At 46.2% G+C, this 23,803-nt stretch overlaps 1 protein-coding gene across 5 annotated transcripts in view; it reads left to right on the top strand.

Annotated features, from left to right (window-relative positions):
• The window catches only part of VPS13D (vacuolar protein sorting 13 homolog D), a 239,847-nt gene that overhangs the window by 172,985 nt on the left and 43,059 nt on the right, over positions 1-23,803 (top strand). For all 5 annotated transcript variants that reach the window (XM_072751165.1, XM_072751164.1, XM_072751163.1 and 2 more), the window contains 2 exons: positions 16,785-16,917; positions 19,605-19,800. In XM_072751165.1, the coding sequence (XP_072607266.1) occupies positions 16,785-16,917; positions 19,605-19,800 (329 nt within the window). The remainder of the gene's footprint in view (positions 1-16,784; positions 16,918-19,604; positions 19,801-23,803) is intronic.

Genomic DNA, 23,803 nt, shown 5'->3' with positions numbered 1-23,803 from the left:
CCACATACTCCGTCCCGAAGCCGCCGTCCAGGAGGCTGCTCGCGGTCATGTGACTCGTGAGGGGGCGAGCCACAGAGGAGGGATTCGCCTGAGCCCTCTCCCCGCGGGCCTCTACATCGGCGTTACACTCCTCCCCTCAGCATCACCATGTAGAAAACACGGGAGAGACGCCGCGCTGATGACACGGTTGAGGGGAGTCTGGCATTCAAGCCAGTAGCTGAGTGGGGGGCTTTACAGTGGTTCCAGCTGGTATCCGCTGGCGGCTTCGCTGTGTGCCAGGTACTGTTCTGAGTCTTCGCGCCACCTGACTTGTTTAATCCTCACGGGGACCCCTCGAAGTGCCCGCATGCTTGGCCCAGCCCCTCGCCAAAGTCATACCCTCCCCGACGGCTTCGATCTTGGACCCTCGCGCAGTCAGACGTGCAGGAGTTAACGTGTAAGGCTGCGTTCTCCAGGCGCTGCAGAGTCGGAGTCACGGTTTAAAGTCCTTTCCTCTGTTGTGTAATTCGCTCCTTTGTGGATGCTACACCAGCCAAGCCACAGCCGTGGCCGTGACCCAGGGACAGCGCCAGCCCTGTCCGAGATGCCCAGCGAGGGCATTTCAGCTTTGCTCTAGCTGCACATGCAGAACCAACTAAATATAAAGTTATAATATCATCTCCCTTTAACAGACCTATTATTTATTGCGCCTAACAAGAAGTTCACAGCTTAAAAAAAAAATTGCCAGCCTTTGTCCTAGGAACAGAGGAAACAAAAGTTCTTCCCCACTTAGGATCACATTCCAGCGAGAAGGTTCAGTAAGCAAATGCGTATGAGGAATAGTCTGGGTGCTAGGATGGAAGTGTTTGCGGATCCGGTGGGTGCCAACGGAGGGGGCCGACCATTCAACGCAGGGCAGGGAAGGCCTGCACAGAGGATGAGCTGCTTGTGCCAAATCTTGAAGTCCAAGGAGTTGGTTGTGGGGACAGGAAGTGGAAGGGTGGGGATGGGCCCCAAGGGGCCCACGAGGGGCAACCCGAACAGGGAGCTCAGGGAAGGGGAGCAGCAGCACGTGGGGAGGTGACTCGGGAGCAGCAGCACTCAGGTGGTGGGCTGCTCCGCCAGCCGGTCTCCAGGAGAGGACTGGCCCGTACCGGTTACAAGGGATCCAAGGTACGAGACCTCACGGAATTGTTCACCTTTTAAGCCTAGCGTGGTTGTCACGAGTTACCTCTTTCACAGAGGGGCCCACCCCCTCCGGAAAAAGCAAACCTAACTTGCTTTTTACTTAATTAGAGCCAAACCAATTCCTGGCCTGTTCACAGCAGGTAGATTGCAAATGTAGCCAAACTCCTCTTTCTGGTCAGTGCCTCCTCCAGAACTAAGACGCAGATGGCCTCTGGCACTTCCAATTAACCTGATAATTGCATCTAGATAGAGCAGAAAATCACCTTCCCCAAAGCCCAGAGCAAACGCACTCCGAATCCTTGTCAAAGGAGAAGGCATTTAGGCCGCACTTAATATAACTGGACTAGAAAGGCGGGAAGGGGCACACCTGGGTGGCTCAGCGGTTAAGTGCCTGCCTTCGGCTCAGGTCAGATCCTGGAGTCCTGGGATCGAGTCCCACATCAGGCTCCCTGCATGGAGCCTGCTTTTCCCTCTGCCTGTGTTGCCTCTCTCATGGATAAATAAATAAAATCTTAAAAAAAAAAAAAAAAAAAAAGCAGGAAGGGAGGTTGTGGGCTTATGCTTCAGCTGTGATTTTCTGCATAATTTGAGGCTCAACAGATGGAATATTTGCCATCGATTCCCAGCCGTGATTGAGGAAGTTAATTTATCTGACCCCGTTTGATCAGTCCATAAAACTGTTTCACCATGTTCTTTAGGCTTGGCTAAACTAGGTAGAACCTAAATTTGAGAGAAAAGAGAGCACATTCTATGTTTGAATGTGTTTTGTGGCCTTTCTGCCCTCAACCCCATCCTGCCGCATCCACCTAGTCAGTAGATTTTTCTCTGGAAATTTCTTTCTCATCTCCACTCACGGCTGGTAGCAGTGTCCAAACCATGTCCACTTGTATTTGGAATCTTAGTTTTTCATGTATGGATTCAGAGAGGACATTTATCTTGAGGTAGACGTGACTACTGTCACGCTGCCAGGATTTGGGCCGAGGTACGTAGGGCTCCCTGTGACTTTTTGGAACTTGAGCCTCATGCCTGAGATTGTGGTGTGGGCTGGCGTCTGCCTCAGCTCTGGGGTGAGAGAGGGTTTGGGTCCTCTGACTCTCAAGACTGAGTTTAGGTTGGGCTGCGTGATGCATGTCAAGGGAAGGTTCCTTCAGTAGTAGAAGGACAAATGTCCATCAGGAGTGGGATCTCTGGTCCTCGCCTCCCCAGTGCTTCTGTGTGTGTTCTGTGGTTGCTTCGCCACCCCTGTCACCCCGAATTGAGCATCTGTGATTGTCACTTGTGTCCTAGAGCTAGAGGTATTTGCATAGCACAGGAAACTTGTGTTTCTTTACATTTTTGTTGGGTTTCAGCACAGGGTTTATTGCTCTTTTCCATTGCTCCTTTTCTGCTCGGGGAGAAAAGCACGATTCTGTGCTCACTGACCATGTGGAGGTTGGCTTCTCATCCTCTCATCTCTAACAGATAAATAATTATGGAGTGAGAGGTGTTCCATCTTCTCATGGACGTTCATCACTGTTGGGATGTGTGCACAGTAGAGCCGACTGCTGAGTTTGCTCTCCTTTGCCTTTTCCCCTCCAGATATTCGCGAGCTCTGATGCGGCCTGGCTAACCCCTTCTGGGACGCCTGTGCTGCGAACCAGCACTGAAAGTTTTAAGCGTAAAGAAGAACTAATGCTTGATCATTTCCTGTGTGCCAGGCACTTCCTGCCCTCCCTCCTTTCCCCTTCCTTCCGGCCCCTCGGATCATAAGTTGGAGTCGTGCTCGACTTCTGTCGAGAGAATTAAGGTGCCTCCGAGAGAATTCTTGGCCAGAATCACTTTGTCTCCTCAGTATCATCTGGAGCTTCATGTGTAGAATAGACAAATAAGTACCAGCAAAGTCCTAAACCAGGTGCCCCTCAGCGTGAGAAAATGTATTTAGTTCACATAGCTGAAGAGAGGAAGAAGCAGCAGCACATTTCTGGAGGTAGAGACTTTCTGGTCAGACCAGTCAAGTCTTTGAGGTCATTGATGCCCAAAGCTACCCTGGGATCGTTCTGGGCTCACAAGGAGGACCAGGGCCACCTGTCTGCTCTGGAGGTGGTACCGTCCCACATACATCCACACTGCGTGCCGTGCTCTGTCCGGAGCACTGGGGATACGAAGGTGGAGAAGACCGGCATGGCACTGGGCATGCCTCAGCAAGCTTTGCTCCCCCTCCAATCTGAAGGGCCACCACCACCAAATCCCCGGAGTGGCTAGTTTTTAAAGGGACAGTCTTCTAATTTCACTTTCTCATCTTGTTCGTTGAAGTGCTGAAGTTTGTTTTAAGCCCATTGTGCACTCTTCTTTGGCTAACAGGAAGTTGTGGCACTTATCTGAGGATTAAGAAACATCCAAAGCAATCAATTCCTATTCTCCTGTGTCCCCAGCCCTTGGGTAGACTTAACAGTGGTCATTATGGCTCAAGATCCCACGAGAGACCCCTTCTTGCCCATCAGCAAAGCCACAGGCACTCTATGCAGAGAAGTGAGAGCTGTTCCATCCATCTCAGGGAATTCGTGGTCTTGTCTCCTGCCTTTGCCTTGGACTTGGGATGGTCTTGTTTTCTTCCTAGATGGTGCCCTTGGATCTGCCCTTACGCTTTACAGCTATAGCCCAAAACCAAATGATGCCTGGGCTCACGCTTATCTGGGAGAGGTGTCATCAGCTGCTACTAAATTTGCTTCCCTCTGTTTCTAACTATGTCAAAACTTACGGGTATTGAGGGACAGCATTCCATGTTTTGATCCCTGTCTTATATTATTTACTGTAGGTACATGCCTTCACAACCTCCGGTTAATAGAAAAATAGGCAGTGGCAGCAGTAACTTTAGAACCCTCTAGTAAAAGATATGGCCACAGAGGGGGGAAAATGGAGGGAGTGACAGCTTGAAAGGCAGGGAACTTAAGGACGGCCTTTTTAAGATTGAGCAGATTCTCTTACATTTGTCAATCTGAGAGGAAGAGGCCAGAAAGATTAGAGATACGAGACAAAAGAGGATTGCTTGAGCATCATCTAAGACAAGGTCTTATAAGAGCATGAAGAAGGCTCTAGATTTGGCAAATACACCATTTATCCAATTTAAATTGGTGGAGAGGAAAGAATTCTTTTCCCTTAGTAGAATCTATCATTTGTATGAAGAGGCAGTGGGGCTAGCTTGGAAGAGTGGGACAGGAATGCAAAGCACATCTTTATTTGGCTCTAGGAGTGTTCCAGGCCCCGTCCTGGGTGGTTAGGAGGCAAAGATGAGGAAACCCGCAGTGGCCCCTGTTACAAATTGATGACAGAAGAGACTTAAGTACATATTGGCATCTCAGAAGCAGTTCTTAAAGAGCTTGATTTATTTTCTTGGATTTTAAGAATAGTATCTAAGATCCTTCTTCATCCTCAATCTTGGGAGCCAAGTAGTACTTTAAATATCCCATATCAGCAATTTTTAGCATCGTGTGCTGCAGCCCACCTAGCCTGTGAGGAAACATAAGGAACAGGACTGCATGGCAGTGGATGCGATGCTAGTAAGGCTGCACACAGAGGTTGTACGGAAGGGGAGAGGGTAACCCTACGGGTTTGTATGCAAGGAGGGGCCATGCAGAGCTCTGCGAAGACATCTGGGGGAGCCAGACTAAAGTTGGAAAGGCAGAGATTTGTAGCCATTCATGCTGGAAGAGGGAACAGAAAGAGTAGGTGATGTCGGTATGTCCCCGTAATTAGCTTTCTGCCCACCTTCCTATTAGATGGTTCCAGCTTGAGTAACAAAAGCGTTTCTAAATCCAAACCAATGCCTTCCATCTACTGTTTGCTGCTTAGGTGACTAGTAGTCATTTGTAAAATATTGTTAGTTATCTAAGCATAAAGTCTAAGTGGAAGAAATGAACTGGAATTGAAGACTTCGGTACCTTCTGAGTTTTAGTTTTAATTTGATTGGCTATATCCGTAAACATTTTAGACTCAGATCTCCAAACCAGCAGTGTCCAATAGAAATATAGTGTGAGCCATATAATTTAACATTTTCTAGTAGTTGCATTTAAAAAGTAAAAAAGAAACAGGGGTGCCTGCGTGGCTAAGTTGGTTGAGCTTCCGACTCTAGGTTTCGGCCCAGGGTGCAATCTTAGGGGCAAGCCCCACATGGGGCTTTGCACTCGGTGGGGAGTCTGCTTGAGGTTCTCTCCCCCTTCCTCGGCCCCTCCCGCCCCCTACTTCTGTGGGTGTGCTCTCTCTCTAAAATAAATAAATCTTTTTTAAAAAGGTAAAAAGAAACAGAAGAAATGATTTTAAGTGTTTTTATTTGACCTGTAATATCCAAACTATCATTTCAGTCTGTAATCAGTCTGTAAAAATAATTGATGTTTTACATTATGATTTTTCACCTTGTCTTTGAATTCCAGTATTTCGTACTTAACAGCATATCTTGATTCCTACTAATACATAGTAAGTGCCGTAGCCTCCTGGGGCATGTGGTCACTCTAGTGGACGTTGCAGTACCAAACTAGGAGAGGAAAGTAGGGTCATGTGATAACAACACTACCTGCACTGTGTGTCTGAACTGATGAGTTCCAGGTCTCTGTGGCTAACTTGATTATTTGACTATGCAGGCTATCTCTCTTCACCTTTAGCCTCTCATCTTTTTGCTGAGTGGTTCATTTCTAAGATTTCCCTTGTTCTTGTTGGAGGAAGGAAGATATTAAATAGAGAAAGGACCTTTGTACAGTTGGGTTCTGTCTCCATCATGGCAAGGAGAAGTTTTCCACAAAATTCTAAGAAATAGCTGTCCAAGTTATCTTTAATTTTTTTCCCCTTAGGTTATTTGTTGCCTTTCCTTTTTCCTCTTCTCCCACCTGCTTACCAAAATTTAGAAAACATTCTGTTTGTGATGTTTTTTAATATGGTGGTATTTCAAGTACAGGCATGATTTTTATGAAGCTAATTTTTAATTTTTAAAATGAATTTTGCCTTTGGTCACATATTTAGAGAACAAGTGCCATAAATATTTTTTATATTATAGAAAAGTCAATTAATAGAGTATGATATAGTGTATATACAGTTTAAAGAACAATCAAATGAATACCAGGGCCTACCATTCAGCTTAAATGATAGAATTTAATAATAGAATATTATACTAATAGAATGGAATATGCTAAATTATACTAGTACTTTTGAAGCCTCCCTGATCACATTCCCTTTTTCTGCTGGTGAATTAAATGGATTGGGTTTTCTTCCTCATTCCATGACTTGTTTTTTAGGCCTGAAATATGTTAACCTGGTCACGGCTAATTCAGCAGGCTTTAAAAACCCCAGATCTACAGGAAGTAGATGGGTGGGAATTGTGAATATCCTCTCTCAGCTCAGCCTTTGTAGGACTGAAAGACAGCAAAGGCAAGAATGCCCTATGGAGAGGCCACTAAGGAACCCAGGAGACAGGCAAAGAGCAGGGGTTTCTTAGGAGCTGTCAGGAAATCACTAAACTGCCATTTTGTTTTTATTTTAGCCCATCTGAGGCATTGGGAAGATTTGAGTCCATTTTTAAAAGAACCTTTGGGGCATCTGGGTGGCTCAATCAGTTAAGCATCCCACTCTTGATTTTGGCTCAGGTCATGATCTCTGAGTTGTGAGATCAAGCCCCACCCCACAGGGAGCCTGCTTAAGATTCTCTTTCTCCCTCTCCGCTTACCCCTACCCCCTGTCAAAAAAAAAAAAAAAGAACAAACGAACCTTTTGTTGGCCTTCCCTTTGAGCTTAGGAGCAAGCCAGGTCTCAGGAGAAATGAAACCGGATGTAAGTGCTTTGGAGCTGAGCTGCCTCCCATTCTCATCCTAGTCCCCCAAAGAGAGACTCACCTTCCCATGTTCCTCCAGGTGCCAAACACCAGTTCCGAATCTGCAGTCTTCTCTTCTCTCAGGTTCATCACACTTGCTGATGAGTAACTTCCTAACAAGTGAGGTGTTGGCTTTCGGCTTTCGTGTCTCTAGCTTTCCCCAAATGCAGGCGCTGCATATGCCACCGATCCCCATAAAATGTTTGGTACTCATAAGGAATGGTACCTTTGTTTCCCCTGTGAATGCTCTGTTACTCTTAGGTGGGTGGGGCTGTTGGGAGAAGCATCGGAGTGCACAGATAGACGGGAGGTCGATGGGGACTGGGGAACCACACACACTTTCAGGATCCTTTCTTACCCACGGCATGGCTTACCCACCCCAGCTCTCTTTTGCTTTCATCCCCTCCCCTTTGAATTTGTGTCTGCACACGTGTCAGGTACCGGTACATGAAGCCACCCTTACTGGAGCCGTCGTCTTTTTCTGTAGTTAGATTTGCTTGACCAGACCAGCTCTGATAAAGCAAATCTTTGAGTCCCGGTGCTCTACCTCCCTCAGCTGATCCTTTTGTAAGAAGCTGGAATGGAAGAGCAGACCTCTTCTGTGCAAGCAGGAGCTCCTGGAACCGCTGGTCCTGATTCTCACCCTAGTTTGCCTTCCGTCTTTCTTCCCAGCAGTAGCTGGTACACTCTAGTACCATGATCTGATGCGGTGTAAGGTGATCCATATAATGGACGTTTACAGAACTTCGTCCTTGTCTGGGACAAGGGAGGGGATTGTAGCCTGAACCCTTTCTTGTTCAGGGATTTATGTGTAGCTTTCTGAAAATGTATTATTTATATACTTCTCTTAGCTTCCATCATTTGTCCCCACCACTGCTTAGGAAAGGGAAGATGTCTCCTTGGCATCACTGTGTGATTTCCCCTGGCATTCAGGAGGGAATTTTTCATGGAGGGAGTGACAAAAAATCATGTTTGGGTTCCCTCCAAAGATGATGCAGTGTCAGATGTGGGTAGATTCTTAGCAGACTTTTGTTGGAGTTAATCATGGTCTTTCCAGTTTCATCTGTACAGGGGGATAATAATAGAGCCCACCTCATAGGGCTGTTGTGTGGATTAAACTAATAAATGATTTCATAGATGGCCAGCCCCTAGAACAATGCCTGATACATAGTAAACATTATTGGTCTGTGTTTACAATTCCAAAAGTTACGCTCTGGTCTTTAGCAGTTAGTTGGAAGCTTTCCTTTACCTATTCTGCTGCATACTCATTTAAAACTTTATTTGAAGAAACCAGTTGGAGACAACTTTCTTTAAAAACAAAAACAAAGGGCAGCCCGGGTGGCTCGGCGGTTTAGCGCTGCCTTTGGCCCAGGACGTGATCCTGGAGACCCGGGATCCAGTCCCACGTCGGGCTTCCTGGATGGAGCCTGCTTCTCCCTCTGCCTGTGTCTCTGCCTCTCTCTCTCTCTCCCTCTCTCTCTCTCTCTCTGTCTCTCATGAATAAAATCTTAAAAAAAAAAAAAAAAACAAAAAAAAAAACAAAACCTCACCAAGATATTTCAAACCTTTGACTTTTTCAAACCCTCCCTGACTTTTTTCAGTAAGAAGCCCAGCTTATTCTGGTGTCTAGCATCTGCAGTTATTCTTTATGGTGTCACCCATCCCATTCCTTCTCAGACTTTGGCATTAAAGAGAATATATCTACTTATTTGAAATACAGAATACAAGAATGAAGTCCTTGTGACTAGGAATGAGATAAGCTTAAGCTTCTTTTGTATTATCAGATGTTCCAATTCCATTTCTAATGTCTGTATTTTGAGATTTCAGGCTATTTATAATTGACTTCTTTATGCTTTCCTTTGTTCCGGAACAGGTATAAGGTGGTTCCTGTAGTACAGGATGAGACATGCAGGATTCAGTCGGGGTGGGAGGGGGAGCAGAGCACTCACTGGAAGAAAGACAAGGATTTGCAGTAATAACCCTCGACACTTATGCATTGCTTTGTATCCCCTCCCCCCCCCAAGTACTTTTAAAACCAGGGTCTCTTTGGATTACCCCAGTGACTCTGTGGATAGTGTTCTTCCTGTTTTATAGATGAAGATACTGATCCCTGAACAGAGTGTCTTTTGCTCGCGTTCACCCAGCTGAAAACTGGTAACAGAATTGGGATCAGGATGCCTGGCATGTCAAAGCCTTGTGTGCTTCCCTGGAGTTGAAATTGTTTATCTGCAAAGTCAGGCATTATGGTGTCATCACCCCAGAGGGATTTTACACACACACACACACACACACACACACACACACACACTGTAGTCTATCTCTTGGTCCACTCCTGAGGCATGGGCCATTTGCACATATTGAAAAACCTTATTAGGATAGCAAAACTGGAGGCCACTCATGGGTAGGAAGGCTTATTCCCCTTGACTAGTACCGGCCGTGTAGAACCCCACCTTCAAGGCTTCTCCCATGTGTTTCCAGGGGTTTGCAGCAGTAGACGAGTGGGAAGCCTGGCACCCTCGACATGATCCCCTACCCCTTCTGGGGAAAAGCTCATAATGAAGCTGATGAAGGGCAAAAAAGTAGGATATTATCCCATCCCAGTAGCTGGCTTTAAAGATTCATCCTGCCCACATGATTCTTTATAATCGGTATAGGGAAAACTGAGTGTGAGAAGGCTGTGGCACGAGGCTGTTGTTGGAAATTAGTCTTCCTAATAGCCCTGGGTGTTCTGCTTGCTTCTGTGCTGCTCCAGCCTTGTAGCCAACTGTGCCAATCCTTCAAAGAAAATGCAGAACCTTTTTAGGAGAGTGCCTCAAACCACTCTGAGCATCTAGATTAATCTGAAACAACATCAGAGTTCACAACTGGGTCAAAGTTGCAGAATAGCAGGAGAGACTTGCCAATTCAGCAGGCGTGTGTCTTGGGCCAGTTAGGAACCAGGACAATCTTGAGGTCTGACTTTGTTACTCTATGTTTAGACCTTGTGTGCTGAGATAATTCTGGGTGGCTTTGGATGACTTTGTTTCTTAACTGGAAAGGAGTATCTGTTGCCTGATAAGTGTTTATCCGTAAAATAGCAACATGGTATATAGGTCTTAGGGTAGGAGGGCTTTTACATCTCCGGGGACGGCCTCCCATCCGCCCTTCCAAAAAGCAAGGTCATTGGCTTAGGCATGTTACTGAAGCAGAGTGGCAGTCCTAGCCATATATATATATATATATATATATATATATATATATAATAGTGAAAGGGAATAGAAGGGAAGGGGGAAGAAATGGGTAGGAAATATCTGTATTATTCTTATGCAGGGTCTCTGTCCTGGATTCTTCCCCCTTTCTCTCTTTACCTTAAGGGATATACAGAATCATAACCAAGTAGAACTGAAAACAGACAAAGCTGTCCCGTCCCACTCGTACTGGATCTGGGGTCCAGAAATGCCTCTTTCTTGCCACTCATTCCATGTTCGTTCATTCGTTCATTCTTTGTTTCTTTCTCTCTTTTTCCTCCTTTCCTTCCTTCTTTCCTTCCTCCTTCCCTCTCTCCCTTCTCTCTCTCTTTTTCTCCTTCCTTCCCTCCTCCCTCTCTCCTTCCTTCCTTCACTCTCACTCTCACTCTCACTCTCACTCTCACTCTCACTCTCACTCTCCTCCTACAGTTCCAGCCTGCCCCGTCAGTGTCTGGCTGAGGAGGACCTGCTGTTTGGTTGGCCTTGTGTCAGTGACAGATACCCGTTCCCGGATCCCGTGCTCCTTTTGCTCTTGTCTCTTTACAAGGATCACAAAAGGGGTTTTCAACATCAAGGCCAAAGTCATACTGAGAATTGTTTTTAACTGTGGATATTTTAACAATGTGAATCAGAGTAAAGTCGTGAAGACCTTCGCTAACGAAGTGACTTAGGTCCCATGTGACTTGAAGGGTGTTTTTCTACTAGCATAGCAGTGGAGGTGGAGAGGACTCCCAAGTTTAAGCCTCCATGCCACTTTTAAGAACCTTGTAAAAATTGATGGCTGACACCGTGCCAGGCATTTTGCATTATATCCTTAGCACATGAAAGCAACCCTTTAGAGACTGGGTTTTCACAAACAGGTAAACTGAGGCTCGGGAAAGTTGAGCAGCTGCCACCAGGATGCATATTCATGCCCAGCTTACTCACAGGCACAGTGTGTACGGCTGGGCTTTCTGAGTTGACGGGTCCAGCGGATCCGGTAGCGGATCGCTGGCAGCGCTGCCGGAATCGGAGCTGTGCTGGTGGCTGAGACTTGGCGCTGAACAACTTTCTGGTTGAGAGGACCTAAGACCTCTCACACTGCAGAGCCCTGTCACTTCTTTCCCTTTCCTGTTATGTGTGGCCACCATTGGCCCTGGTGGCAAGAAAGGTACTGTCACCACCAATTACTCAGTGGAGTAAGGATATTGAAGAGGAAATTTCCATTAGATAAATAACTGTGAAAGAAGAACCCCAGAGAAGGGGGGAGAAATTCAAACCCAGGCTCCTGTTACACTGGCCAAATATCTCTGGCATCCCATGCGTGCTGAATATCATAAAAGGGTCAGGAAAACTGATCGGACAAAACAGAGGGACACAGTGTGAATTTTTCCTCTTGCATCATTCCAGCATCTACTTGAATTTCAGTTTTATAAAATCAACTGTCCCGAGACTGGCCGCAAACCCGGGCTAATTTGTAGTGGCTCTGTTTCTATGGATGATGGGATTCTTTTTGGAAGGAGGGGTACTGACACTTAGTGTGCATCATCTATGCAGCAGAACTGGCATCTTGGAAGTGCTTCTGCGATTTTTACTCCCTTGCTGAAAATAAGGCTTTCTTGAAATAAATGACTTTGGACTGTGGCCAGAATTCACAAGTGTGTGTGCTAAAGCTCCCTTCAGCGAAAGAAGGGGGAAATCAGTGTTGTCTTTGCGAGTGTAATAGCAGGTTTTCTCAAGAACATCCTGTTCCTTGGAAACTTCTGAAATCCTCAGTTTTTTTGTGGACTTGAAATGCTGCAAAATGAGCTTTGTTGGCTTAAGTCTCCACAAATGCTCCTTCTGATGTCCAGGTATTGTTTCTACTGAGGACAGTTACAAACTACTTACAAATGACCCTCCAAGTGTGCAGGCCTGGCCCACGCTGTCTGTCCCCTGCTTCTGTGGCCTTCTGCAGAGAGCTGCCGCTTCTCTGGGGCTGCACCTGCCAAGCGTTCTGCACACACACCGTCTCATGTCATCCTCCCAGCAGCCCCGCGGAACCTGATTATTCCCATTCTGCATGTGAAGAAATTGAAGTTCAGATAACTCAATACTGTTTTTATTGGATGCCTCCTGTGTATCAGGCTCTGTGCTAAGTGCTTCACACGTACTGCCTAATCCTAACGGCATCCTTGTAGGTGGATATTCTCATCCCCATTTTGAAGGTGAGGAAACAGGCTCACAGAGGGGAAGTTACTTGTCCGTGATCTCACAGCTATTAAGTGTCACAGTCCGAATGCCGGATCCGTTATGCCGGATACATACCTCCCGACCGAGGTCCTTGAAGGCACAAGGCAGAAACCATCTCTGTTTAGGACTCTCATTTGCTAGCCTGGCACAGTCTGTCGCTTACGTGTTTGATTGGTGGTTTGATGCGTAACTGGATTGTACTTGCTCATAGCCTTACGAATTTCAGCCTTACCATCATTGCCTCTGAGATTAGTTTTCCCCTTGTCTGATTATCTTTCCCCCAGCTTCATTCCCCATTTTGATATCCACGAGCATGCCAAAGAGCATCTGCTATGAAAAATATTCAAACCGAATTTGAATTTTGATGCATTTGGTCTCTATTGAAAATACATAGGCAGGGGCACTTGGGTGGCTCAGTCGGTTGAGCATCTGACTTTTGGTTTTGACCAAGGTCATGATCTCCTAGGGTGTGGGGTCGAGCCTCCCTCATTCATCAGGGAGTCTGCTTGAAAGATTCTCTCCCACTGCCCCAGCCCCCTCATCCCCCACTCATGTGCATGGGGTCTGTCTGTCTCTCTCTCAAAATAAACAAATAAATCTTTAAGAAATAAAATACACACAGGCAGAACTGGGGATAGGGTGGTAAAGGATGTCCTGCCCCAGTCACTCCCACATGGCCTTGTGGCTCTTGTGGGTACCTCTGCTCTGGTTTGATGATAGTGTTCTAACTCAAGGTTGTGGGTGAAATAACACCTACCCACCTCAGAGAAGACCAGTGCCAGAGGACGCCCATACGGAGTGCTTACTGGAATCGCCACCCTCTCCAGCACATGTTCTTACCCTATCTTTGAGGGAGAAATAAGATACAGGGTGTGATTTATTTTCCCACCGAGGTGGGGAAGGAGAGAGATGGAATGAAGTATGACTCAGTACTCCCACAGTGAGAGGAGGCCACAAGCGTTTGGTGCCCTGGATTCATACTCAGAAGCCCAGTGGGCTGGCCCAAGGCCCAGCCTCTTTGACCACAGTACCCTTCATCTCACTGGTTTCAGATTAGTTCCAATAAAGTGTCTCTCCCCGTAAAATCTGATTAACCTCTAATCAGTATGGGTTTGGCTGGATCGTGGATTTCAACATCTTCCCGTTTCCTGAGTTTTCAAAGTCACAGCGACAGGGGTGAAGACTTTGGTAATAGTTTCCTGTTAATAATATCTTTGTATCCTTTACGTTTACTCACAAGTGACAGAGGACAAATCTGGTTGGCTTAGGTGAATAATTTTTTATCCACAGGGAAGTGAGAATTCAGACAGAAGTCCTAGGGTGAGTTGAGTAGGTGTGGGCACCTTCCTGCAGCTGAGACCTAATGGCAGAACCCAGCATTTAGAGGGGAGCAGGATCCCTTGGGTCCACTTACCCCACCCTCTTGAGGTCAGTGTGGTGTTTGCACAGAGAACACCAGCACCAGTCGGTGCTGGGGGAGCCAAGGGGCCCGCAGCAGAATCATTTGGCAGCGAAGCTCTTGGCATAGGCTGACTCCTAGACCTTGGGGGTTGAACTTGTTTCATTGATAGGGAGGGGGTGTTGAAGGAGACAGGGGGCGGGTGGAGCAGTTCATTATTCTTTAAAAAATAATCTTTAAAAATAAGATTATTCTTATTTTATTCTCCCATATTCGTTTAAGGGGGAAAGCATTATAGGGTTTTTCATTTCTTCCTAGTCAGCTGCCAGAAATCTTAATATCTTTTCCAAGGGAAGATCTCTTTTCAAGGAAACTTAATATCTTTTTACTTAATATCTTTTCCAAGAGAAGATCTCTTTTCAAGGAAAATGAGAGTTTGAGGAGGTAGGAAAGACCTGAATGAGAAGTAGCATGGAGGCCACTGGGCCTCTTTGGGTGGAGATGGCTCTCTCACCCACTGCTGCATTACCTCTGCTGTGGCATCAATCAAGGAGAGGGATTTTTGTCCAGGCCCTGAGTGGAGAACCCTGGCAACCTACACAATTCCAGAATGTAGAAGGGACTCATTCTTTTGACCCTTTCCAAAATAAGGATCACGTTTTTCTCTTTTCTCTTGATTTGCAAGTGTTTTCAGTTTGTGTTCCAGGCTCTCATTGCGTGCTGTTTGATGTAGGGGATTGTTACCTTCCCTGTGAGATTGTCACCCTGGACGGTAGGTCCAAGGCTGCTCTGTGTCTGTGTCCTCAGCAGTCCCTCAGGCTGTGCTGGGCCCAGAGTAAGTACTTAATAAAGACGTTCTAACTTAGATCATAGATCACACGCTGTCAAAGCCAGGAAGGATTTTGGAAACCACCAAGTCCAACACTCTAATTTTATAGACGGTACCACTCCAGAAACTCGCTCTCGAGGCTGGTGTTTATCTGCTGGAAAGAGGGGTTTTGTTTTGGGTTTCTGTTTTTGTTTATGTAAAAGCCTAGTGCAAATGACCATAATTCTAAACCTTCGAAGAGCTTTCTTTGTGGTGCAGGATGTTCCTCCTTGGACTAGTAGCTGACGAATAATCACAGTAAGAATGCTCACTAGATTCCATACCCTGAGCCGCTGTCACCAATTCTTCTGGCCACACAGCAGTGTGGGTACTGTTGTACAGGCCAATGGGGAGGCTCCACAGTTCGGCACCTTGCTCAGGCTCCTGTAGCTACTGGAATGGTTGAGGGAGGACTAGAATCCAGTTTGGTCAGATGCTCAAACTCACGGCCCGCAGTGGCTTTCACATGGGATCCCTGATGAAAGCCCCATTTGGTGATTCATGCTGCTGACTTTTTACCATCCCGTGGTGCCTCCTTCCTAAAGGCAATTGTAAGATTGATTTTCATTAACTTTAGTTTTCCAGTTAGACACAGAGTGACAGGGGAGGCAAGACTAAAAGAAAATGATAGGGATTACATCTCTAGAAAAGTCAGGGATCACTGCCCTAGATCATAAAAACACTTGGACTGAGTAAAAGGAATGAGTGTTCCCGTCTCTTGCTCCAGAAACCATTGCTTCACCTTGACTCACTGGTTCTTCCTCTAGTCCCTCTTCTGTGCCCAGAACTCATCTTCTCCTCTCATCATGAAGCTTCAGGCCTTGTGGCTTCCAGAGCAGAATGTGTAAAAATGTGTAAAAATACCCTCGGAGCATCTGGGTGGCTCAGTTAAGTGTTTGCCTTTGGTTCAGGTCATGATCTCAGGGTCCCGGGATCGAACCCCATGTGTTGGGCTCTGCTCAGTGGGGAGTCTGTGCATGTTCACTCTCTCATTCTCTCTCTCTCTTTGAAATAAATAAATAAAATATTTTTTAAAAAATCCCTTGCTAAACCAGTATGAAACAGACCCCACCCCCGTCCCCCAATGGCCAGACCCACTGAACTGGGTCTTCAAGGCGGGCAGTTCAGTCTTGAATCTTTGCACTGAGCTCTGTATCTAAATAGCATTCCTGTGAGTTCTCTGAAAGGTTAGTCCTGGGTCATTGGCACTTAAACCACTTGTTTTGGTAGATCCTTCCTGAGAAGGTTAATTATATATTTGATATCCTTTCCTCTTTATGCCTGAATGATGAAGATAAGTACCCTGTGGTTTATTAACTGTCACTTTAAACCTTTTCAGATTGTCTTGTGACAAAACAGAGTTTTATGTCCTTTTTATCCAGCTTTGATGGATGAGACAGCTTCTTTGGTAAAAGAATACCAGGATAAATAGGATCTTTCTCTGATATGTGGAGGAGGATTTTGCTTTGGAAGTCATGAGTTCAAGTCTGCCATTTTACATGAAAGGTGACCTAACCTGTTAACCTTCCCATGTACTTCATTTTTCCTTTTGACCAATGGGGCTGGGCACCCAGGCACTCGATATTTGTTGAATAAGTGAAAGAAAAGACATTGCCTTAGGGCAACTGATGTCTCTAAAAGTTTTGATACCAAACCCAAAAGCAACAGTTGGTCATGTTTCCCATTTTGAATCACATGGATTTCTCGGGGCAAAGAGCTTCTGTCCTGAGCATTATAGAATCCTAACACTTACATCTTCTCCCCCAAGTCATTTTGTCATACATTCTTCAGTAAATTTGCAGTAGGACTAAGGAAGGCAGATGCCATTATGGACATTTAGTAGTTGTTTTGCAAGCCTGTGTCCACCAGTGTAAAGCATCCTACAATCCGTATGTGTCCAGTGCTTGAGCACCAGTCTCCTGGGACACATAGTGTATGTAATCCAGCAGTTAATATGGCTCTTCTCTCAGTGGGGATTTACTGAATCCCAGCAAGGAGCAAGGCAAGGTATTTATTTAAAATAGCAAAAATAATGCTGAGGCTTTACAACTCTTTTCCTTTTTTTTTAAATTCACTCAGTTCGCAGGGACGTTATCGGATGGCTTAGGGAAGACGATGGACAATCGGCATCAGTCAGAGCGGGAGTATATCAGATACCACGCAGCCACAAGCGGGGAGCACCTCGTAGCCGGCATCCACGGCCTGGCTCATGGTAAGTCACGTGATACCGGGAGGCTGGCTCTTCCGCCACAGTTCCTTTTCACCCTCCGATTGCATGTGGAATCCTGGCCGGGTAGCCTGGGGTACTTTCCAGGCTCTCTTCTTTTACCCTCCTAGCAACTGAAATGTCACAGCCTGTGACAGCTCTTCGTTTATTTCAGAATGTTTGTGCACACTGCAATTTCTTCCTGTTCTCTGACTTCTCTTCGCAAAGTGTCATAAGGTATAATCGAGTGAACCCCTTTTTAGAATATGGAAGTGCTGCTTCAAGACTTGCCTTCTGCTTACTGAGCATTCCTTCCGTGGCAAGTGAAACGTCAAACCAGCTGCCGGGTTTGTGGCCCACATGTTCTTGAGTCTTGTATAAACGCACATTCCCAAGGATTGTAAAACCGTGTGCCTAGGAGTTATAGGCGATGGCATGAACGTATTAAGTCTCTGAATTTGTGTGAATTCTGACCTTTAATGCTTTAACTCCTACTCGTTTGCCTTTGGTTGTGTTTTTCTCAACAACTCTTAGTCTGGCATTCAAGGCCTTTGGAAATGTAAACCCAGCCAACTTTTCCAACCACTGCCTCACAGCCATGTTGTATTTCAGCCACCGAGAGCCATGTGGTGTTCCCCATATATGCCCCCAAAGCCTTACTCACTCACAATCCTCTGCTCTCCCCTCCTCTGCCTCACTTCCTTGCCTATCAAAATCCTACTCCACCTACGAGTCTCGACTCAACTGTCCCCAGTTAGAATTAATGCCGATTAGCGCATATGTGGCAGTCTGGGTTATGTATCTAGTCAGCTGTGTGTACCTTGCTTTCCTGATCGATTGTGAAGGTCAGGAGAGCAGAAAGAGCGTTTCCTGTTCACCTTCACACTAGCAGAGCCTCATGTGATACCTGGCATATAGCTCCTGCTTAGTAATAGTTAGTAAATTGCACTGTTTGTACCAGATTCTTAGAACTAGTCTGAAGCTACCAGAAGTCCTATCACAACTGACCAAGTTTAGATTACCTACACTTAGGAGAGGGAGGAATATGGATAATTGAAAATCTTATTTCTCTTCATGCTTAGGACACAGTGTTTAGGACAGAGTTTTCCTAATGGTGAGGTTGGATCAAAATGCCTTTACTTTTCCTAACCCTGCCCAACTGGAAAGGGAGTAGCCCCAAAGAAGACATCAAATTAGGAGTAAGATTTGGCTGAAATCAATCTGTTTAGGGACTCAAAAAGTTGATTTTTGGGCAGCCATTTGGGGTTAAAGATTGAATCATTCTTTCTAGTAACTGTAATGATAGTGCATGGGACTACGAGGGGCTGTTTTTTAATGAAGACAAAATGCTTTGCTATGTATAATTGCCTTTGTCTGCCTCGCATCCTTGGAATGTGGAAAGAAAGCCTAGCTGTCCTCACTGTTCAGATGGACGCAGGAGTATGCTGAGAAAATGGATAATAATTCAAGGTTGGTTGCAAAATCCCTTCCAACCAAGGACCACTCACACGATATGTGCAGCATCTCCAGAACAGAGAGCTTCATCTGAGGAGGATGCATGAAGCTCTGGACTGCATGAGAGCGGTAGCCTAGAGTGGAAACATTCTTCAAAGATAACAAGAACCAGAATCCATTTGGTCTCCTTGGTTTAAAAACTGGGAGTCCTGCTCAGTTTTCTGACAAGGTCCCACTTGTGCCAGGTTCAGGAATGTCTGTCTGTCTGTGAACTTGGTTCACAAGGTTGGGAGAAGGCTGTGGCCTCCCTGGAGCAAATGGACCCAGAATCCAAAAGAAACGTCGTGGATTGTTAGTGCATTCTCACCCAAGGAATTTCCTTTACCGATTTGTCTCACTAGAGATGAAGAGTCTAGAGAGCTTCCTCATGCCCCCACCGTCAAAGGGTAAACATCCTGTGAGTGTCCCTGGCACACATCCTGGAAATGCTCCCCGGACAGGGCCCCGCTTCTTCCCCATAATGCCTGTGTCCTCTCCAGCCTCTGCCAACTTCTGGTCCCTTTTGACGCTCTTTAAGGTCATTGCTGTCAACTTTCAAAACACTTGGAATGTCTTTGTGACCTAGGTTAGTCTTTTGAACAGACTCCATGGAGAGTCCCAGCTGAGGACTGGCAGCTTTTATGGGTGGGAGGGGGGTGCCTTTCATCAGGGCCTCATGATTTACTCTGATTGCCTAAACCTGACCACAGCAAAGTGTGCAGTAGCTTTTACCTCGTTTCAAACGTATGGTGGTGGTGGCCAGTCATGCAGTGTTCATGGAAAACTGAGGCTCTGTGTTTAGTTCTCTCTGCCCTGCATTTTATGGGGTCTCAGCTTTCCCCAAGGGCCACTGTTGATTTAGTCCTACTGTCTGCATATTCTCCTGATGACCTGTGTGCTTCCCACACTCAGGAACTGGAAAGTAGCCACTATTAACCTCTTGGGTGTTCTTTGATACTTTTAAACTGGGACACACTTCAGACTAACATGTAATATATATTCTCAGACTCTAAACTTAGTGGGCAAGTCTAAGTCTGCTGGTTTCCCAACTGGAGTTGGCCCACCTGTAGCCTACTGAGAGGTTGACAGATGCCTGCCCCAAGCCACCTTGCCAGGTGCATGGAATCGATGCTGTTCAGCCTTAAACACTTTGCGTTTGTCCTCTGCCAGGTGACAACAGCCCTTGTCTCTTTTGCTAGGTATCATTGGTGGATTGACCAGTGTGATAACCTCAACAGTGGAAGGAGTGAAAACAGAAGGGGGTGTCAGCGGTTTCATTTCTGGCCTCGGGAAAGGGCTCGTCGGCACTGTAACCAAACCAGTGGCAGGTGCCCTGGATTTTGCATCAGAAACAGCGCAGGCGGTGAGAGACACAGCCACACTCAGTGGCCCCAGGTCAGTGTCCGTGGGGGGAGTTACATTTGTAGTTTCCAGCCTAGCTCTGCTGCCTCTCCTCATCTATGCCGATGTGTTTAATCATATACTTAATGATGTGATTTTTTAAAAACTTGAATACCCGTATCTAAAATTTCCTACCTGCCTAATGTAAATACATGGAAACAAGGCACAGAACTCTGGTGTGAATTCTTCTAGATCTTACCTATGTCTACATCTGTGATTTATTTATATCTAAAATAGTGTTTTCCTTCATCAGAGGAGTCAGAAGTAGGATTGCACCCTTACAGATGCCCCTGTTGACCTAACTAACCAGACACCCCCCCCACACACATATGCCCATGAAGAAAACCATCAGGCTGCAAGCCATGTCTGGCTCCTGGTCTCTGTGGCACGTGCAGTTCACCACGTGAGTCTGTCCTGTCTCCGTTCTCTCTCCACTCGGATGTGCCAGCCAGTCCCCCAGCCTCATGAAGGATTTCCCCAGGCAGGTTGGCAGGTCTGCTGTGGGATGCTCTCTTGCCTTGATGTCAGCAGAGAAGGAGAATCAGGGTAGCCCCTTTGGCTCCACATCCCACAGAATCCGACTACTTTCGCGGAGCTCTTCATATTAGGAGCCTATTTGAGCCTTCCTTTTTCAGAGTGACTAATTGGGGATCTTATCAACAAAGGGTATAATGAATGTTACAGTTCCCAGCCAAGCTGAATGCCACTTAAGTCCAGAGGATTTTGCTGCTCCCTGCTGAAGAGATACTCCGCGAGTGAATTAGTGTGCCCTTTTAGACTATCTAGGGCCTGGGCCTTGTCCATACTCTATCGCTCCCTCAAATAGGATTTGAAGTAAAATCGTCCCCAATTAAAATGAAGCCATGTGTCTGTCACCAGGAAACCTTACGGATGACACATTACTGCAGGGGAAATGCTTAAGATTGTAGACTGGGACCATGTAATAAGTTCTGCCAGAATGTCTTCCATCTGGAAGCAGCTGCTTTTTAAAAAAGGATCTGTAGAGTTTACGTTAGTTAAGTTACATTCTATTCTCAGATACAGAGCTCAAAAGATCCTTGAGTGTATTTTGAAGCATTTATGAAGTTGGGGGGAGGGGCAGTAGGGAAGCTTCAAAAGTATTTCCAGTTAGTTTTTCCATGTCTGCTGGAAGCCCCAGAAGTCTACCTCCGCTAGGACAATGAGACCTAGCAACATGTGAATGAAGTAGGAGACGCCTAAGAAATCTCCTTACACAATCCCACAGTGGTCAAGGGATTGAGTGATTTGTTTCAAAAGAGGTCGGAGGTATATGCATTTAATTTTTAAAGTATCATCTTGTGCTTGGAAACTTCAGTGATGTCGACTGGAAGGAAATGATTTGAGTTTTCTACAGTGTTAGTTTGGAAGTCCTGATGAAGTTTTGCCTTATTTTTAGGAGCACAGGAAAGGCACAAAGTGGTTGCCACAGAAACAAAAGCTGTCCTTGTCAGTTTCACTGGTTGCCCAGCACTGACGTAGCAGGTTTCACGCCATGTCACCCGGTCGTTTCTAGTCAGTAAATCCTGATGGACAATTTTCTAAGGACTCGGTTGGGAATATAGCAGGAAGCAAGACTGGCCCCTGTTTTCAAGGACCTACAGTCCAGTGGGGAAGCAAACATAAAACAAATAATCATAGTAATAATTACTTGCTAAAATTGTGATAAATGACACAGGAGATGTACAGGATGCTGTGAGACTGTGTACCTGGAGAAGGCGAAGGGGAGAAGGAGGTTGGCTAACCTGTGGTCAGTGGCATCAAGAAGGGCTTGTCGAGGAAAGTGCAGTAGCGTTATCCGACGCGTTATCCACTGGGCCACAGAGCCCCCTGGGAAGTGCTAATTAAGATGCACCCTGAAGTATATGGTGGAGGCTGGCCAGGTGAAAGGGAAGAGAGAATCATACTCCAGGTAAAAGGGGTCCAGAGAGGCTAGGCAACTCACCTGGAAACCAGTGGTAATCAGGCATTCTAGTGGAAGTCTAGCTGCAGATTTCCTGAGACAGCTCTCTTCGTAGCCCTTCACTCCTAGAAACAAAAGCTAATGGCAAGCGAGAAGCAGCCAGGCAGTCGTCGGCCTGGAGACCTGGAGTCTTAAATGAGGGGGAAGTAAGCCTCTGCATCTCCTCTTTGTTCTTAGAGGAGCCAGTGGTGGGGGAGCCTTGGCCAAAGTTACCAGAGGTGAGTGGGACACGCAGAGGGCCGTCTAATTGGGAGCCTCAAAGAGATTTGGCCCTTTACCCTTTATTGCACTGACAAGGCATTACAGCTTCTTCTGAAACACTCTGACCAGTTTCCCTCCGTCCATTTGTCTGGGTCCCAAAATAGGTTATTAACGAGCATCCATGTGTTAGAAAAGAACACATGGCCTGGAAAATGGCAGGTCTGGGTCCCCACATCCCTCTTAGCTTGAGGCCTTTGGTCAAGTCTCCTGTCTCCTTAAGCCTCGGTTTTTCCATCTATAAATTGGGGGTAAATATACCTGTTTATTTTCTCTCTCAGAGGTCTGAAGCCCAACCAGTTATTTTAATGTGGATGTTATAAGGAACTATAAAATGCTGGACAATCCTATTTTTGAAAGTCACATTAAAGGAGCACTGAGATTCTTGCAGGTGGAGAAATGTTTCAGTGCCTTGAGGGTTTGTTCTGATGACACTGTGATCTCTTAGGAACATACTAGTTCTACCAAGGGATAAATCACCCTGGTTTCTTGGAAGTGAGTTATAACCATCTCCAATCATCCCAGTTGATTGAACAGGATCCAGGGGTGTTACTCAGGGTTTTTCCCCCACTGTTTAGACAACAGGGACTAACAAATGATTTGAAGGGATTAGAAGTGAGATTCTGACCGAGGGCTGACCTGAGCCCAGGGACTGAGCCAGGAATAGAACCCAGGAGTCCAAGAGTTCTGCCTCTGAGTCTGCTCTTGGAACAAGACTTTCTGCTTCCTTTGTACTATTTCATCCAAGAGAAGGCTTAGATCTTAGCATCTATGTTTTAAATGACTCAAATTTTAAGCAGATGATAGCAGAGTAAGCCATAAAACTGTGAAAGAATATTCCTTCCAGTAATCCATCTGAAAAGTGGCCTTACAGGAAATATTGGCTCCTTTTTGTGTTTATTTGAACATGATTTTATTTATAGGGAGCCCCTTCCTTGAGTTCTTTTAGATTAAAATACTTCCAAGTGCCTCTCCTTGGTGGAGTGTGCAGGCATTCCGAAGAGACAGTCACCCAACTTTTCCCTGAAATTGCCATGCCATCTGATAGTTCTTGGGAAGGCAGGTGGGGGTGGCGGGGAGAAGAGGGCGGAGGACAGCAGAGCCTTTGGCCTCCGCATGAATGTTGTAGACCAGTATCCCCTGCTGCATTCGTTAACTGTACAAGTATGTGTGGTTTGGAACCGAAATAAGAAGCCTTTTCCAAGGCAACGTTGTGCTGGCTCAGGTTGCATCTTCTAGTCTACGTGTATGGGGCCACATTTGTCTGTTCCCAAGTAAAGTTCATGAAAATGGCACAGCTGGCAGCCACACTTGTGGTGCCCTGGAAGCCTTGTCGAAAGCCCACCACTCTTCAAACAGGCCAGGTCAAAGCAGGGCACCCGCTGGGCTGCCTGCCCGGCTCCTGCGTGTGTGCTGGTATTTGACGGTAGTGTTTGGAAGGATAACTTGGGTGGGTAGAAAGCCGCAGAGACCCAGGGGCGGCCATTGCCCAACAGAAGGCAAAAATAACGTGGAAAGGAGGAGCTCCGGACTCCGGGCTATTTATTTGCTTGTTTATTTCTCTGAATACCATCTGCTGTAGGCTTTGGGTTACATGACATTTTGGGAAAGTAGCAGATGAAGATTTATGAAGCTGGACCCTGAGCCTTCCTCCAAAATATTTCTTCACCTTTTTAGTCAAGGCCCAAAATGGGGAGAGAAGTGGGAGCTGCCAGGACTGGAAATATTTAAACTAATTTAGCGAAGCCCAGGAGTGGT

The sequence above is a fragment of the Vulpes vulpes genome, chromosome 2 (assembly GCF_048418805.1).
Source record: "Vulpes vulpes isolate BD-2025 chromosome 2, VulVul3, whole genome shotgun sequence".
NCBI lineage: Eukaryota > Metazoa > Chordata > Mammalia > Carnivora > Canidae > Vulpes > Vulpes vulpes.
This window is presented reverse-complemented; position numbering and strand designations above follow the sequence as displayed.